A 19,160-nucleotide genomic window follows, 5' to 3' on the forward strand; every position below is an offset into this window, starting at 1 on the left:
GGTAGGTCCCTGGAAGTTGACAGAGGCCGGCAATGTGAGTAGAGGAAAAAACATGATACTGTTAATAATATAAAGGAGCCCATGATTCAAAACAAATGAGGCCCAGGGCACCTCTTGTCCCACTCCTGTCCTTAATTCCTTCTCCCAACTCTAAATAAGATAGAATTGTCTTTTTCCAGCTCCATGCAGATCTCTCAGATGGCCTCTTATGACTTCTTTGCTTCGTCTTTGCCCCTAAACAGAGTGCAAGTATCATGAGAAAATGCAGAGTGGTACAAAAGAAATCTGGTGTTCTCTTCCTCAAAACCAAGTGCACCTTACTCTAATTTCTGGTAGTCACATAAACATTTCTGTTATTCATTTTAATAACTGGGAGAATTTCAGATTAAGTAGATGCTCATTTCTCATTTCATTGGTTCAGCAATTACTTACTGAGTACTTTTTATGTGCCAGATACTGTTCTAGGCTCTGGGAGACATGAGTGAACAAAATAAAGTCCCCATTTCTTAGGAGCTTACCTTATGATGCAGCAGAGAGACAGAAGTACAACTAAATGAGTAATACCTGTATAGTATATCTGATAAAGATAATGCTATTGAGGAAAGCAACTTAGGGAATGAAAAAGGGAGTGCTGGGATGGCATGCTCTTGCTTTTGCTGAGTTGGTATTAATATTTTCAATAGGGTAGCCAGAAAAGGTGTCTCCAATAATGATATATGTGTAGAGACCTGAGGGAAGTGAGAAAACAATATTCATGTCAATATCTGGTGGCAGAATGCTCCTTGCTACAGGAAGTCCTTAGATAGTTTTCCCCTCTCTATATGCTCCCTAGGTGGTTTCATCCTACCACTTTTTATAACCCTAATGACACCCGAACTTCTATCTCTATCCCAGATCTTTCCTATCTTTAGTCCAGTATATCCAGCTGTTTGTGGAGCCCCTCCACTTGGAAGTCTAGTAGACATCTCAAATTTCAGATGTCTCTATCCAAAGTCCTTATTCCCCACTCCCTAAACCTACTTTCTGCAGCTTCTCACTCTCTTTATAAAATGGCAACTCCATGATTTCAGCTTCTCAACTTAAAAATATTGGACTCATATTGATTCTTCTGTCTCAAACCTCACACCCAATCCATCAGCCAGAGCATGAGTTACTTATATTAGGAAAAACTAAAAAAGGAGTAAACCTGGGGCAGTGGGAGGAAAAAAATTAGGTAAAATACAAAGGAGAGCAGTAATAGAGCTACTTGCTGGGCAGTGTTTGATGGGATGAGGAAAATCTAAGCTGAGGGCATTTGAGCCTTGGAACTCAGGTTGCTGAGAAATCACATCCTAAGCCACATTCCCTTAAAAGAGCTAAAACTTTAAAGTGGTTTGCTATGTTTTGATATCTTTTAACATCAAGAGTGAGTTAGTTGGCAAAACTCAAGCTGTCAACCCATGGATTAGAAAGCGACTTTAGGTACCCATGAGAATATTTTACATAAAGTTTACCTAAAGTATTTTCCATTTCCTGCTTCTGGAAATATTGTGGGCCCTGGATGGAGAAGACAGAAGTGCAAAGTCATAATAATAATTTTAACAAACAGCATTTGAACCAGTCATAGAAAAACGAATGTTCGTTGTTGGCGTATCTACAATAAAGCAAAACACTTAGCTGAAACATCAGGGAAGGGAAGATGCAGATAAATTTCATGGGGTAAAAGATGGTTAAATACTTAAGTATCTTGATTATATTAATTTGAACAAGGAAAAGAAAGTAAGTGGTCACTGTCCTTCTGTTTTCATTTGGTATATATTTCCCAGTATTCAAATTCTCAGTATAGAAGGTTCTCACTGTTTTGCTGCACCAAGTTCCTGGAAATCACATACAGATCCCCCTAAAGGAGATTGGAACAGTGCAATATCTGGGGACTGCATTCTCCACCCAAGGACTTAGCATCAAATGAAAAACAGGTATAACCAAGAGCATAACACAAAAGAGCTTCAGTGGCTCTGGTAAAATTTTATTTTTTTAGCTATTTATTATAGAAGGGTAAGTTTCACCCTAGTGACTTCTTCATGGACAGAAGCAGAATCCTTTATAACTTCTAAAAAGATCATTTCTCAGACTGGATTTCTCTCAGTGTCAGATTTTAGGCTACAGTGTTCAAGTCACAAATATGATTTCCCTGAATGCAATCCTGAAAGAGGTGAATTTCCAAATAGGTCCTTTTGCCAATGGATATCAAGTCTAAATTTCCCGTAAAGGAGATTGTTAGAAACTAAAATAATTTCCCTCTTTAAGTGAAATGAGCTTGGACATTGGAATCTGAAAGCCCTGAGTTGGAATTTTTGCTATGCCCTTCACAGGCTTTCCAATCTTGGAGAAATTATTTAATCTCTCTTTGTATGTTTCCTCTTCTGTACAGCAAAGATAATACCTACTTCAAGGGTTTAATGTGGAGGTTCAACAGATAACATTTTTAATGCCTGGCAGTTAGTAAGCATGGTAACATTATATGTCAGTTATATACCTTTTCTTTCCTATTTAACCAACACAATTTTTTAAAGTTTATTTCTTCTGTTTTTAGAAAGAATTCTATTTTAGTATGGTACCTCAAGTTAGGACAGAAGTCTCCAAACACCGATAAATTCTTATTCTTAAGAGTAAACTTCATTATTCACAATAATCAAGATGTAAAAATAACCAAAATGTCCATTGACAGATGAATAGAAAAAGAAAATGTAGTATATACCCACGATGGAATACTACTCAGCCTTTAAAAAACAGGAAATTCTGCAATATGTGACAACATGGATGAATGAGGACATTCTGATAAGTGAAATAAGCCAGTCACAGAAAGATATATGATTCCATATATGAAGTATCTAAAATAGTCAAATTAATGAAATCAAAGAGAATACTGGTGGTTGCCAGGGGCTGGGGGGATGGGGAAATGGGGAGCTATTAATACTAATCAATGGGCATCAAGTTTGTTTGCAACATGAGTAAGCTTTAAAGATCTGCTGTACCACATTGTACCTGTAGTTACCCAAACTATATGGTATGCTTAAAATTTTAAGCAGGTAGATCTTACATTATGCTCTTACCAAAATAAAATGTTTAAAAATCATAAACTCTTTATAATTATCAAATATGATTGTCATCTCTATTGCTAATATTAGTAGCTGTCATCTATTGAGTGCTAATTCCTGCCTAGTACCACTGTTAGTGTTTGCCACTCTTACGTGCTTCCCCAGCAATCCTGTGAAGCAAGATACTATTCTTTTCCCCATTTTCAAGATGAGAAAACAGAAGGATTAAGTAAGTTGCTTGTGGTCACCCAGCTTACAAGTGACAGAGTCAGGATACAGACCCAGGCACCCTGACTTCAGTGCTATGCTCCCAACCACTATGATTCTAAAGTATCATTTTTATAGTCTAGTACTATATTAATATGATTGTCTGCCCTTGAGAGGAGTCATTTATTGCCTTAATAACCAATGACAGATCTCCTCCAAAAAAGTAGAGATTGGACATGGAAAATGTAACCTAGGAGGATGTTTCTATTTCTTATGTTTGTTTCTTTTTTCTTTTGCCTTTTCCTGCAATAAAACCAGATCTTTAGAATGAGTGGAGATTCTATGTCATTTGCAGAAAAGTGAGTGGGTGGAAATGATCTATAATGTTTAACTTTTTTAATTATTTAAGATTATATATAACTGAAGGAAATCTCATTTGATCCCTGCAAACCCTTTCCCATTCGCCTTATTTAATTCTGTGAGTCAAAAAAAAGAAAGGTCCAGAATAGTTATTAGATCAGCTTAGTTCTTATTATTAATACCATGCTTTCACTTCTTTGGATATTTTCTGTATTTAATCCCTTTGCATGTTTTTTGCATGTTGCCATGGTAAAGCTCATTCCATGATGTGAGGGACCCTAGTGCTGAAGAAGGTTTCCTTAGTGTTAAACCTCGCATTTTCATTTCCGCATTTTATCTTGGTGTTACCAGGGCAACCCAAATCATTTCATTTTCTCTTTGAAGCTGATGCCCTTAGCCTGTTAAACCCTCATGCTGACTCATTCATGTTCTTGCCATTTTTTTTCTAGTTTAATTCTGGTAACTACTTTCTTTACAACATATGTTTTCTGCTTTTCTTTCTATAATCATAACAACTAATGCATTGTTGGTGTAGTGGTTAAATATTTGGGGGGGGGGGCGGTTTACATATCCCACTGAAGATTGGAAAAGAGCTGTGGACTTTCTCATCAGAAAAATGTCAGTTTAAAAAAGTACGGATGAAAATATTGAATATATAGAAGTTTATTCAAGTATCTCTTATACAAATCTATTTGGTTCTTAGCTTTTGAATAGCAAGTTGCAAGAGTTGATACAGCAAGGAATTTATCAAAAAAATGTATCAGAATCTATTGCATCTTTAAATTTAGATTGTGAAAGTGAAGGTACCTGGTTATTTCTGTTGTCATATCTTCATCCCAGGGCAGTCCCATGCTTGGTTTTATACCCCGTTTGTCTCTGGCATGTCTCTTGGCAAACCACCTGCAGGAGTTAAAAAGCTAGTTGGTGTGCATCTTTTCCAGTGCTGGCCTGGCTTATACAAGCCCCTTGGGTTTGAATCAGTATAAAGAGCTGAGGAGCAAAGAAAGGGGATAATACATTTTTTGGTTCCCTGGTTGATAGATCTGTTACTCACATATGCTCTTTTTTTTTTCTTTCTTTGTATTTTTTAGAGATGAGGTCTGGCTCTGTCACCCAGGCTGGAGTGCAGTGGCTATTCATGGGTACCATCATAGTTCACCACATCCTTAAACACCTGGTCTCAAATGGTTCTCCTGCCTCAGTCACCCGAGTGGTCAAATATTCTACTACAGCTTTTTATTTATCTTCTATCCCCAGGGCTTGGCACTGAGTAGTTAGGTAAAATGTGTTGAAAAAGGTTAGGGAGGGAAGAAGGTTAGAGAGGAGGAAGGGAGAAAAGGAAAGAGGAAGGGCATACTCAAGGAAGGGAAGAAGAAAAAGAGAAAATTAAAAAACAGATCAAAGGAGACTATCCTCTGAGCAAAGACAATCACTCTGTATAGCTGAAAAGTCAGTTCCTAAGGAAGAATTCTAGGTAGATTTTGAGTGAGGGGCCCTCATGGCAGGCTGGCACACATTTGGATAAATGCAGGGGAGTAAAGACATGGTTGACCCATATGTTGCTGTGTGTGTTCAGTCTCAGGAGATTGTTGAGCAACCCATGACTGGTGATGACCGGCCCACTGAGATTCCAATCGCCTTCAGTGCCTGTCTTGAGAATTTTGTGAACTTGGTACAAACATGGGCTATTGAGCCAGATTTTAACATGGAATTTATGTTTACACTGAATTAATGTTGAGGCATTATGTGGAGGATGACCCAGTGTAGGTCAGAGTCAGTTTGCATGTTCTGGAAGGCAGTTTTCCCCATTTAACAGCCAGATGCAAGGTGAAGCTGTGAAGCTTTACATGAGTCTACAGAAAGCATGGGTAGATTTTCACACATACCGTACAAAACAACTTTTGGTGAATGAGTCTTGTGACTCTTTGCCAGTTCCATCAAGAGCATGTCACGTGTTGCCCTCCTTGTCTCAAATCATCTGGACTGGCTCAGGCTACCCCATCCTTATGTCTCTACAGATAGAAAATGACAGTGTCCAACCTTATTCAAAATAAACAGAAACAAAACATTTATAAGTAATGGATAGCAAAATGAAACATTTTAAGAGGGGTAAAACAAACAAAAAAAAAGCCATTACATTGCAGACCCTTCACTCTGTCTGGAATGTTCTCCTGGCCCTGGCCTCCAATTTTACCTAGTTAACTATTACTACTTATACTATACTTCATAATTCCATGCAAGCATCACTTCCTAAACCCCCAGCAGCTGAGGTCCTAATGTATACTGTCAGAGTGTCCTAAACTTCTACTTCATCTTGCTTGTCACAATTGTGATTAAATGGTTGTGTGTCATTGTTTACTGTCTTTCCACCATAAGGCATGGTTCATGAAGACAGGGATTATGTCTGTCTTACTCATCACTTTATTCACATTAATGAGCTCAATACCTTGCAGATAAAGCTATTCTATTACTTATAGAAAGAATGAATCAAGTTCCAGGCATTGTGGTAAGTGCTAGGAATATAAAGCTTTCGAAGACACTGCATCTGTCCTTTGGAAACTTTGTACTCCAGTAGCTATCTCCATTGATAATCTATTCAGCCTCTAGAAACAGAAAGACCAAGGATACATTAAGATCCTAGAACTTTCTCCACCCCCGTTCCCCTACATCCCACGTCTTTCTCACAAGAATCCCAAGTCTGGCTGTGTTTGTATCCAAGGATATTGAATAGAAATGAACCAACTTATATTTCCACCAATTTCCATTTCTCTGTTGAGTGGATATTTATTTATTTATTTATTTATTTATTTTTGTAGAAACTATTTTAATTTATGTCTGTGTTACCTAATGTTTTAGATTCCTAAAACATTAGTCTGTGTTAAGTTTTTAAGATGGGTCATTGGAAAAGAAGATCAAACATTACAAGAGCAAGTAAAAACAAACATCCCCACAGTTGTTTCATAAACCCTGTCCTTTCCCTTGGCCCTAAGCCTGTTTTCCACTACCCAAAACATCATCCACTTCATTCCTAAGTCCTTCTTCAGAACTTCCAAAGATCTCTCTTCTTTGAAGTGTTGGACTTTTACAAGTAAGTTTTTTCTTCTTTCTTACATACTTTTTTCTACTCGTCCTAAAGTTTTAATTGAATTCCTGTGACCTTTCTATGCTTTTTATCAGCATTTGTGATTAATATATTTAAACCTCCCAATTTAACAACTTTTGAGCCAGTTTTGTTCTTTTCAAGCACCCGCAATGTGCCTTGTTAATCCTCCTGATGAATTTGCTGAGCAAAATCAGTTCTGAAATCAGCTTTAGATGTCACCATGCAAGTTGATACATTACTAGACTTCCATATCTTGTCTTCTAGGTTTTAAACCATTTTTAAAAATATATTTGGCAAGGCTCTGGATATCTTTGAGATGGTTTTCTCAGGAAGACCTCATCTGGCTCCAAGCCAGCTTTCTTACTAATAATATCAACTCCAAGCGATTTCAAAATACTGTACCGTTTGTCAATGAAGATGGCACTGCTTTTGATCTTGTTCCAAGTTAGCTGATGAGCTTTATATTCTTTCCTCTACTTTTTTTTCTGACGTAGGATGCAAATTAATAAATCCAAGATATTACACTTAGACCATTCTTGTAACTTTCTTTTTAATTACTCATCTATTTACCCAATAAATATATATTGAGCACCTACTATATGCCAAATACTGTGAAGTTTAGGGAAAACAGTGGTGGACAGAACAAATTATTTCTGCCTTCATGGAGCTTATAGCCTAGGGAAGACCAATGTAAATCCAAGAGCACAAATAAATGGAAAGTATTCTCTGACAGGGGTCATGAGCGGGTATCCACAATGACAGCCTGAAACTCTGGATGTGACGGAGTCAGAGAGATTGGGGACAGCTTCCCTGAGCAAGTGGTGCTAGAACCTGGGTCAGCAGTATGCATGGGAGTTAACAAAGCAACTTGGGTGGGTATTGAAAGAACATTCCAGTTGTGGGATTAGTACCAAAAGGCCCCTGTCGCTATTATTTATGTTCTTTGTAATGACTTCTCAGGATCTACATAGACTGTTGGCCTTTGCTATCGTGTAATGCGTTACCTAGTTTCACTATTTCTTTTTGAGGGAGGATAGGTTTTTTTTCTGTTTTTAAATTAAAGAACATATCTATCTTCAGAAACAATGTATTTTAATTAAATGATTCATATTTTCTGAAAATATTTTTCATATAGATATTTGGCACAACGTAGATTTGAGAGACCAATAACATTTGGCTATATCCACCTAGAGCCTTCCTATAAAGAAACTTTCCATGCCCTTTCTCAGCTTCTAGAATGTGTGACTCTATGAGCATCAAATGTCTTTGCATTAGATATTTAGCTCTGCTGTGAGTAAAGAAGACTTAGAAGAGGGAACTCATAACATGTCTAACTTGGAAAAGATGGCCATTAAATCAATGTGTTGAATATAGAGCCAAACCCAACCATTATTTCTCCTTTAGATACAAAGCCTTGCATTATATATTCATTAGCTGGACAGACAAAACCTAACATTCTGATTTTTAGGTACATTCATATCAGTTGGTTGTTTGTTTGTTTTGTTGTGTTTTGTTTTGTTTTGTTTTGTTTTAGATGGAGTCTGGCTCTGTCACCCAGGCTGGAGTGCAGTGGTGCTATCTTGACTCACTGCAAGCTCTGCCTCCCAGATTCACGCCATTCTCCTGCCTCAACCTCCCGAGTAGCTGGGAACTACAGGCACCTGCCACCACGCCCGGCTAAGTTTTTGTATTTTCAGTAGAGACAGGGTTTCACCATGGTCTCGATCTCCTGACCTCGTGATCCACCTGCCTCAGCCTCCCAAAGTGCTGGGATTACAGGTGTGAGCCACCACGCCCGGGCCCTCATATCAGTTTTAATGCTCCTAAAGAGCCATTTTTCCTGGAGGCTGGAGGACCTGAAATTTTTCCTTCCATCACGAACTTTACTGAGCTCATCCAACAGGAAAGACCAGTCAACAGCTGGCATGAGATGGAAGGCAGCCTTCTTGAAAAGCTCCAAAGATAATTAGTCAACAGTTAGTGTTTTTCTGCAACTATCAAATCTTCCATGGTCCCTGATACTAGACGGTACATTTTAAATGGTAGATTCCTGTAAAGATTAGCTTAATTGAAAAGGAAGATAAAAATGATCATACTCTAAACCCGTTAGTCTTTCAGTCTGTCACTTTAAACATCAGTCTCTTGGTTTCTGAGCAGTGTTACTTTGTTTCCTAGTTTTTTATATTTAACATAGCTGGAAATTTTAAATGTTACCCCTATTTAACAAAACAAAAAGCAAGTGGAAAAGTGTTTGACAAAAAGTTGCTTTAGCCTCCCTATCACACTTTTTGGTTGACAGTTAGTGCAGGTACCAGTCTACCAACTATTTTTATGGAAAGGTATTTGAAAAACCAGCTACATTTCTTGTCAGAACAGAAAAGACAACTTTCTCCCTACGAAATCATTAAGAGTTCAACTCAGAAAACAAACAGACAAACAAACAAACCTTTTTTTTGAGTATTCTAGGCCCCAGAGCAAGGAATATAAAATGAAAGGTGATCCCTTGCCTTTTCAGAAAACTGTAAATTCCAGAAGTTACAAAATAAACAAGAAATGTTAGTTTTAATGCTCTTGAGGGCAGGAGTCTTCTTGCCTTCTGTACCCTCCTCTCCTTGCTGCCCTTCATCAGAAAGCAAGCAGCATTCCCCGCAGATGGCTTTGCCAGCACCTGCCGTGCCTGGGTTTTCTGGGCTGCGCTGTATGTTCGTGGTGTTAGAACCTTGTTAGGACCTGTTGCTTAGAACCCTGTGCCCTCTTTGTTCAAGGGGTAAAACTGGATTGGAGATAAACCTCAGTCTCTTTCTGTACATTGAAGGAAGAGATCAGTGATCCTCAAACTAGTCATTACAGATTTCCCCAGTTGAATTCAACTTAGCTTTTGGATGTTGAGACTGATAAGGTGATTGAAAACCTGGCCTTAACCACAGCCAATGATATTGAGAGTTCAAGGAGAAACACACAGCCTTTTCAAGGGTTTAGAATCTGATTGAGATTGGGAAGGGGTGTATATCCATGCTACCTCATGGAAGAGTGGATAAAGGAGACAGAAAAAAAAAATTAGAATGAAGAGGTGACTAAGAAGGCCAGTAAGATACAGAGAGCTGAGCCATTTCTGAGAGAGACTATAGGTATACTCAGAATAACAGAGATATGGAAAGAAATGACTGACATTTGGTGATAATCTTCTATGAACAGTTTTTAAAGGACTATTAGATCTCAGCTTAGCCTCACTTCAGAAAGGATTTCTGAATTTAAATGCACTTGAATTGTGCAGAATAGGCATTAAATAATTATTAGTATCATATACATATAGCTGAAGCTATTTGACAATAATCCCAAAGAAATTAAAGCTTTAAGATCTCAGTGAGATTTAGAAATGCAATATTCCAGATCATTATTTTGTTAATAATCCTTTAATGTTTAGATTTGTTTTCTATCACCTGTTTCTTAATAGGTTCGTGTTCTGACAAGGGAGTCACATTTGGCCATTTTCTTGGGTACGAGCTAAGACCTCAGAAGACATTATTGATCAACACATCCTCTTTAGCACTAGTGACAGAACATTGTATATTAAAAATTCAATGATATTTAACTTTGAAATTATAAATTATTCCTGATTTCTTTCCTCATCTCAGACATTCTCTTCGGTAGTGGATGTTCTTTGAATAATCATTATTTACAACATGGAGCTATTCGGTAATAGTCTCTCTCTCATTTATTGCAATGTCAGGGCCGATCTATGGGGATAATAACATAATGAAAGAGTTGGTCCTTACTACAAAATGCTCGATTGAGTGTGTCTTTATCTGTGTGAGTGATAAGCCTGGATAAGTCTATTTCAGTATAACAAATTTGTATCGAGGGCTGCTTCTAAGACACTGTGCTGCTTTCTTGAAGATACAGAGATGAGATATAAATTCTATCCTTGGTGAAATAAAAATACTGTAACAACCTCTTTAAATGCACTATTGGTACAGGAAACAATAATCAACCCCATTTACAAAGGAGTTTCAATTCATGTTTTTTTAGGAATTTCTTCAATGAATATTCTCCCATGAGTGTACATGTGGGTGAGGGGTTCTCTCAGCACTTAGCACAGTGCCTGACATATAATTCCCTCTCATAATTTATAGCAAGCACATGAGTGAATGAAAGTGAGTTATGCTTGTGAGAGGAAAAAAGCAGGTACTGATCATAGATTTTTAGTGGATTCAAAGACCTATGACTACAATAATATAGGTAACTGTGGAAACTATCATGTAAAGCAAAGGCCTTGAGATGTACAGCCTGAAGTACACACAATTAAAAGGATTTTTCTTTAAATATGTGAAGAGCATAATCAGAAAGGAATAATATCTTCATTGTTTAAAAGAGAACTAAAATTGCTAGGTAGAAGTACTTTTGCCACCCCCACCAACACCCTTAGAAAAATAGGTTAAGCTTAACTTGAAGACTTTCCAAATAATGTAATTGGTCCATTAATTGAACATACAATATCATGGAGCTATCCAAGGAAAAGATAAGATAGAAGTATTCCAAGGAAAAGATAAGATAGAAGTATTAATTGGGTTGCAAGTTCCGCTTACCTCTTAAGATTCCTTTGAGTCAAGAGTTCTATCATTTTATGATGCTATGAGGGCAGTACAGCTTAAGAATCATTTAAATGTGTTAATGTACGTTTATTTTTTCTTTTGTATTGTCAAATAAGAAACATGAAAAGAGAAATTTGAGTACAGGAAGAATTCTATTTAAACTATTTGTTTCTTAATACAGTTTAACTTCTTTCAGTTCCAGTCAGCATCATGTGGTATTAGCAAAGAGCTCTAGATGGACAGAAGAAAGATTTGGTTATAAGTTATAGTTCACCATTAGCTGTGTTCCTCGGACAAGTCACCTAATCTCTCTTGGCTCAGGATTTTCAGCCATAAAGTAAGGGGTCTGGACTGGATGATCTCTTTGACCTTTTTCAGGTTATAAAATTTTATAACCCATTTATGATTTTCTCATTTAATTAAATACATTTCTACAGAACCATATAATTATGTTCTGCTTCAGTGGATTTTCCTAGAAATATTTTGTCATGAATGCCACAACTGTACAATAAAACACAATCTACAGTCATGCTCTCCCAAGAGAGAAAGGTATAATTTTTATGTAATTGAGAAATTTTGCCTTTTTTCTCCTGCTTTTTATTTCCATCCTTGCACTGCCAAAAGAAAAGCAACTTGTTTTACAACTGATGTTTTCAGCATATTCTGATGACTTTGTTTTGATTTGTGGAACCTTTGAGTACAACTGAAAAGAACCCATAAATTTAAAATCATGGCATTTCTGTTCCTTACCTCTTTTGCCCTTGTTCACACTGGCTTTAGCTATGCTAATGTCCTGGCCCTGTGTGTGGGATCTTCCTACCATGACAGGGTCAGACATATACTTTGCTTTTAGCTTCAGTAATAAAAATTGCAAAAGCAATTATATCCCACTTTCTTAACTCAAATTACTATGTATTCACCCATTTATTCATCAAACATTAGTTGAGTATCTAATACATGCCAAGCATTATTTTCTAGGTACTTGTAACACATTGATGAACACAATAGAACTGATAAGTGAAGTTCTGTCATCATGAAACTTACATTCTTGTGGAAGTAGAGATGCAATACATCAAGAAATACAAGGCTGGGTGTGGTGGCTCACACCTCTAATCCCAGCACTCTGGGAGGCTGAGGCAGGTGGATCACCTGAGGTCAGGAGTTCAAGACCAGCCTGACCATCATGGAGAAACCCCGTCTCTACTGAAAATACAAAATTAACCAGGCATGGTGGCACATGCCTGTAATCCCAGCTACTCGGGAGGCTGAGGCAGGAGAATCGCGTGAACCTGGGAGGCAGATGTTGCAGTGAGCCAAGATCGCGCCATTGCACTCCAGCCTGGGCAACAAGGGAGAAACTCCATCTAAAAAAAAAAAAGAAAGAAAGAAAAAACACAATAAATGAGGGTTTTCTGACAGACCGCATGTGATTTTATGAGACAGAGAGGAGTCAAGGATGACTCCAAGATTTGTGGCCTAAGCAGCTGGAAAGACAGAGTAGCTATTTACTGAATAGGAAAGCCATAAGTGGAGAAGGGTTTGCTATGGGGATGGGGAATAGGGGACTGGGACAGGAGTAGGTTTTGGACAGGCTGAGTTTGATGTGTCTAGTGGATATCCGAGAGGAGATGTCGAGTAGGTAGTGGGATCTGTGAGTCTGGATGGAGATATGAATTTGTGAAGTGTTAAGTATAGATGATATTGAAACATTGAGGCCAGATGCAATCACAAGGGGACTGAATGCATTAGGGAAGACAAGAGGAACTAAGAGTAAGCATTGGGATGCTCCAAAAAAGGAGGTCAGAAAGAAGAGGAGGAAACAATGAAGGAATAGCCAGGGAAGTAGAAGGAAAACAAGAAGGCTATGGTGTCCTTTAAAAGCCAAGGGAGGAATGGTCAAATTACATGAAATGCTGCTCATAAATAAGATGAGGAATGAAAGGCCAGGCACAGTGGCTCATGCCCATAATCCCAGCAGTTTGGGAGGCCTAGGTGGGTGGATCACTTGAGACTAGGAGTTTGAGACCATCCTGGCCAACATGGTGAAATCCTGTCTCTACTTAAAATACAAAAATTAGCTGGGTGTGGTGGTACATACCTGTAGTCCCAGCTACCCAGGAGGCTGAGACAGAATCACTTGAACTCAGGAGGTGGAGGTTACAGTGAGCCAAGATCACACCACTGCACTCCAGTCTGGGTGACAGAGCCAGACCCTGTCTCCAAAAAAACAACAAAAGAAGGAATGAGAACTGACCATTGGATTCAACAACACAGATGAGTAATACACATGGGGTTCTTTCTGTTGAATTCTTATTTCATGTACTCAGCAACTATTAAATTGTTTTGTGTTCATTTTGATCAGGGCCACTAATCAAAATGGGTTACTGACAGGATACCTACTATCATTTGGAATTGGTTCTTGTTTCCTTGAATGATGTATGATTGTGCTAAAGGTGATGCTGTTTACCCACTGTCAGAAAAAATGTGGAACAAAACAAATGTTAACTCTACCCATCTGATAGCCATAAAACAGTGTTAGCAATCATGTTGGAATCACACTAGAATAAGTTTCATATTCTTTAGGTCATGGATAGATAAATAGAGCAGAATACATTCTGGGATATTAATTCTAGACAAGAAATACAAAAATTATCCTGGGGAGGGATGGGAACATATTATTTTAGGAAGAGCCATATAAATAAAATAATTTTTTTTTTTTTTTGAGAAGGAGTCTCGCTCCGTTGCCCAGGCTGGATGGAGTGCAGTGGTGTGATCTCGGCTCACTGCAAGCTCCACCTCCTGGGTTCACACCATTCTCCTGCCTCAGCCTCCCGAGTAGCTGGGACTACAGGCACCCACCACCACGCCTGGCTAATTTTTTGTATTTTTAGTGGAGACGGGGTTTCACTATGTTAACCAGGATAGTAGTCTCGATCTCCTGACCTTGTGATCTGCCTGCCTTGGCCTCCCAAAGTGCTGGGATTACAGGCGTGAGCCACCACGCCCGGCCAACTTTACCAATATTCTTTACCAAAATATGTATCTTTGAGAAGTAAAGTTATGTGGAATATGGATCTACTAAAATAGTTTTTGTAATAAGTTTTTTTTTTTTTTCTGGTCTGGAGATGGCCACAGGACATTTGACTTGGTAGTTGATAAGTGTTAGGTGTTTCATGCTTTCATGTTTTTTTTTTTTTTTTTTTTTTTTTTGAGATGGAGCCTCACTCTGTCTCCCAGGGTAGAGTGCAGTGGCACGATCCCGGCTCACTGCAACCTCTGACTTCCAGGTTCAAGCTATTCTCCTGCCTCAGCCACCTGAGTAGCTGGGATTATAGGTACACACCACCACATCTGGCTAAGTTTTGTATTTTTAGTAGAGATGGGGTTTTACCATGTTGGGTGGGCTGGTGTTAAACCTTTGATCTCAAGTGATCCACCCACCTCGGCCTCCCAAAATGCTGGGATTACAGGTGTAAGCCACCGCACCCAGCCTACAATAAGTATTTTAAATAAGGAAATGAATCTGAATGTCTGCAAAGGGTTACAGAAGCAGAGATGTAATAGTTTTCATTTTTAAAATTAGGATACCAGAATCTCTTGATTTAATTAAAAATATTATACTTCCAAAGACATTACTGATAAGATAAATTAAAATCCTTTGTAGTAAGTTGAAAATCAAGGTTGGAGGAAATATATTTATATTTCTAAAATAGAAAAATGTTTAGCTAGAAATAAAATTATGCTGATCGATCTTTAGCTCCCTATTTAAGACTTAGATAAAGGAACAGTGACCCTCTGCCTCAGTGGTTCTCAAAGTGTGGCCCATGGAAGCCTGGCAACTTAGACCTTTTTAAGGGACCCCGTGAAGTCAAAACTGTTTTGTAATGCTAAGGTGTTTTTTGCCTATTTCACTGATGGTACAAAAGCCATGGTTAGTAAGGCACCTTCACATTATTTAAGATAGAGGCACCCGACTGTACTGAAGGGATTGTGTTCTTCACTGGTAATACTTGCAATTAAAAAACTAGGTTCACTTACTGTCCTTATTGAGGCAGTAAAAATTATTGTTTTGATAACTCTCAACCTTTGACTGCATATTTTATTAATACACTATGTGATCAAATGGAAAGAATACATAAAGCACTTCTGCTGCATTCCAAAGTACAATGGTTGTCTCAAGAGAAAGCTCTTGTGTAATGGAGTTGAAAGCAGAATGAGCTACTTTATCACATCATACTACTTTTACTTGAATAAAACAACTGATTATTGAGACTTGAGTATGTGCCATATATATCCTCAAAATGAATGAAGTGATCCTGACACTTCAAGGAGAACAACTAAAGTATTTGTTGACAGCAATAAAATTCAAACTTTCAAGTGATAATTAGAATTTTGGAAAACTTGTGGTCACCACTATGAACTTGACAGCTTCCCAATACTTAAACATTTTTCTGATGATAGCAGTGGTGATATTAATGAATTTTTAAATATTATTACTAAAATACATCTTAATATTTTATTATGATGAAATGTGCCAACATTTGGAAGATCTGGATAAATCAGTGATCCAATGTTTTCCAAATTACCAATGCATGATGTTACAAAATCATGCATGTGTTACAAAATCATACATGTGTAAAAAGATCCATTCAAAGTACAAGATAGACTAATTTTTTTTTTTTTTTTTTTTTTTTTTTGAGATGGAGTCTTACTCTGTCACCAGGCTGGAGTGCAGTGGCATGATCTCGGCTCACTGCAACCTCTGCCTCCTGGGTTCAAGCGATTCTCCTGCCTCAGCCTCCCAAGTAGCTGGGATTACAAGTGCATGCCACCACGCCCAGCTAATTTTTGTATTTTTAGTAGAGTTGGGGTTTCACCATGTTGGCCAGGATGGTCTTGATCTCCTGACCTCGTGATCCACCAACCTTGGCCTCCCAAAGTGCTGGGATTACAGGCGAGCCACTGAGCCCGGCCACTAATTAATTCTAATATAATGAGGTTTAAAAAGTTGTTTGATATAGTTTCCAGTTTCCATATTGCAACTAAGTTAGTCAAGGTTTAGCATGGTATCAAAAATAAATATATACCATGATATAAAAAGGATACTCCTCCCTTTTCCAACCACATGTCTTTGTGAGGCCATGTTTGGTCCATACATTTCAGACAAAACAACATATCATATCACAATAGATGGAAATTTCAGACAAAACAACATATCATAATAGATTGCAGAAGCAGATATGTCTTCTATTCAGCTGTCTTTTATATTAAGCCAGGCATTAAAGGGATTTGCAAAAATTTAGAACAATTTCATTGGTCTACTAATTTTGTTTTGGAAAATATGGTTATTTTTCATGATGATATATGTTGATTAATGAGTTTACTTTTTAATAAATTACATATATTTTTAGTTTATTGGTTTTTCACTTCTAGGTGTGGCAAATATGTATAGGTGTAACCCATATAAACACTTTGGGGTTCTCCTCATTGTTGTAGAGCATGAGGGGTTCCTGAGACCAAAAAGTTAAGAGAGCCACTGCTCTATATTGGTGCATTTTATTTCTGAAATTGTTGCTCACTTTTATAAATAAGTCCAATTTCCTCTATGATGTAAAGAAACTTATGGAGGAGACAACAACCAAATCTATCAAGGAACAATAGACTATAACACAGGTGGTTTGCTAGTTATCCCTGCCACTGCAGCTGATTAGGGTCACCCCAAATCTGAGTTGGATGAGCATTGCTTCATGAATAAACATCAGAATTTATTCAACAGACAGTTGTTCATAGCTTCTTGTTTTTCCAGCAGTATGGCAAGTAATGGGGATGCAAAATAGAGTAAGACAGTAGCTTCTGAAGTGGAACTTGGAAGTCAAGATGAGTTTATGCCATCTGTTACTGCCACTGAGACAACTGCGACTATCAAACATTTGGGCAGTGGCACTGTAATAATTTACTGAGAAAAAAAAGAGGCCATTAGTGTCAGGAAAATGGAAGTTCGGACTAGTCTGAAATTTTAATCACACTCGAAATATACAAAGTAATGTATTGAGCTTGTGCAGTTTGCCTGCAACACATGTTTTAAGGAGACACATAGGCAGAACATGTAGATTCTATCCTCAAGAAACTTGTAGTCTAATGGTGGTAACAGAAAGGAGTTAAGAAAAGTTGTGTTTCAGTAAAATGAGGAAATTGTATTCTGAATAGATGTCAAGTAGGTAGGTCAGAGAGGAGAACATCGCCAGGCTGTTGAAATTTTCAACGTTGTGTTAACAGATTCAAAAAGAAGACAAATTATTGTTTAAGAAAAAGTCACAATGCAGCAAGACAGAATAGATAACATTGTAATTGTTGCCAAAGCTGTAATCAAAGAAGAGGCTTTGCTTTTATCTGGGACGTTTATTGTCTGTCTAGCTCTTAATTCAGTATTAGGGAAGGAAGGTGAAATTTTTTTGGCCGTCCTTGGCCACCCTTATTCCTTGCCATAAGATAAAGAAAGAATATTTCTCCTCACAGTAGCAGGATAATTAACCTCAAGTCCTGGGTCACACCAAAGGCAGTGAGAATGAGTAAGAAAGGAGGGGGCAGATCAAGAAAAGAATGTCCCTCTTTTTCCCCTTTCCCAGAGCCTTGGGTGCACCCTATTCATTTATCTTCTGTCATTTGGTTAGAGATAGGAGTTTCCAGAGTAAACTGTTGTCTCAGAGGAGAAAATTAGGATAAGTTTGGGGTTCACAGTGAAATGTGAGAAGTACAGGAAACAGAGTAAAAAATCAAGATACAAGCATGGAGACAAAAAGGAAACAAGGAAGAAAAATCGAGGCCTCCTCAACCCACTACCATCAATAAGACCTTTCTTCTTAAAACACAAGGACCACGTTGAAACACTGTTTTCCTTTCCCAGAGAACGAGCAAAATGCTTTATAAATAGGGCTCAGTAAAGAATTAACACAAATGAATGCTAAAATTACACTTAAAAATAGTTTAAAGCAACAACAACAAAAAAATAGCTTAAAGCAATAACCCAAGATGGTAAGATAAATAGCAAAAACATTTCAAGGGATGAGCTCTAGTCTTTCTGGCATCTTCATGTTCTGTTTAAGAGAAATGAGGGTCCAGGAAATAACTGGGACTTGGCAAGTGTCTGGCCATGTTCTTTCTGTCCCACCTGGGGCACAAAGGGAACCTTGTTATTGGACATGTGGGTCTCCTTATTTCCTCAACTGGTGGTTTTATTCAGTGGCTCATCAAAACATTGATGTGTCTTGACAGCTCTTGAACTAATTCAGACCTCTGCTGTGAGGAGTTGGAGCCACATTTGGTAACAATGCAGTATGTTGTACTTGAAGATAAATTAATTTACAAGTAATCTCTCCTTTCTCAGAAACATGATTCCCGTGACAGAATTCCGGCAGTTCTCTGAGCAGCAGCCTGCCTTCCGAGTGCTGAAGCCATGGTGGGATGTGTTTACCGATTACCTCTCGGTAGCCATGCTCATGATCGGCGTGTTTGGATGTACTTTACAGGTAGGTGCCTAGATCCCTGGCAAAATGGGGGCCAGAGCAAGACACAAGTCAATGAAACCTCTTTAGAGAGCTGGCTGTGTGATTTTTAACCATGTAAGTATCAGTCACTGTTCTCTGTAGATGTATCTGTAATCATAGCAGATCACCTGAAACACCTGTTTACTGGGCTTTCCTAATAAGGTAAATATGGTACTTGAAAGATTTCAATGAGCCCAAAGAGCAATTGACTATAGTCAAGTAATGTCTGATGTCACTAACATCAAAGGGGGCCCCTTATCTTTCCAAACTGGCTTCA

The 19,160-nt window shown here is 38.0% G+C and overlaps 1 protein-coding gene across 1 annotated transcript in view; it reads left to right on the forward strand.

Annotated features, from left to right (window-relative positions):
* The window catches only part of LRRC8C (leucine rich repeat containing 8 VRAC subunit C), an 88,857-nt gene that overhangs the window by 31,306 nt on the left and 38,391 nt on the right, over nucleotides 1-19,160 (forward strand). The window contains exon 2 of the mRNA XM_025393134.1: nucleotides 18,724-18,865. Coding sequence (XP_025248919.1) covers nucleotides 18,728-18,865 — 138 coding nt within the window. The 5' untranslated portion in view covers nucleotides 18,724-18,727. The remainder of the gene's footprint in view (nucleotides 1-18,723; nucleotides 18,866-19,160) is intronic.

Source organism: Theropithecus gelada, chromosome 1 (genome assembly GCF_003255815.1).
Source record: "Theropithecus gelada isolate Dixy chromosome 1, Tgel_1.0, whole genome shotgun sequence".
NCBI lineage: Eukaryota > Metazoa > Chordata > Mammalia > Primates > Cercopithecidae > Theropithecus > Theropithecus gelada.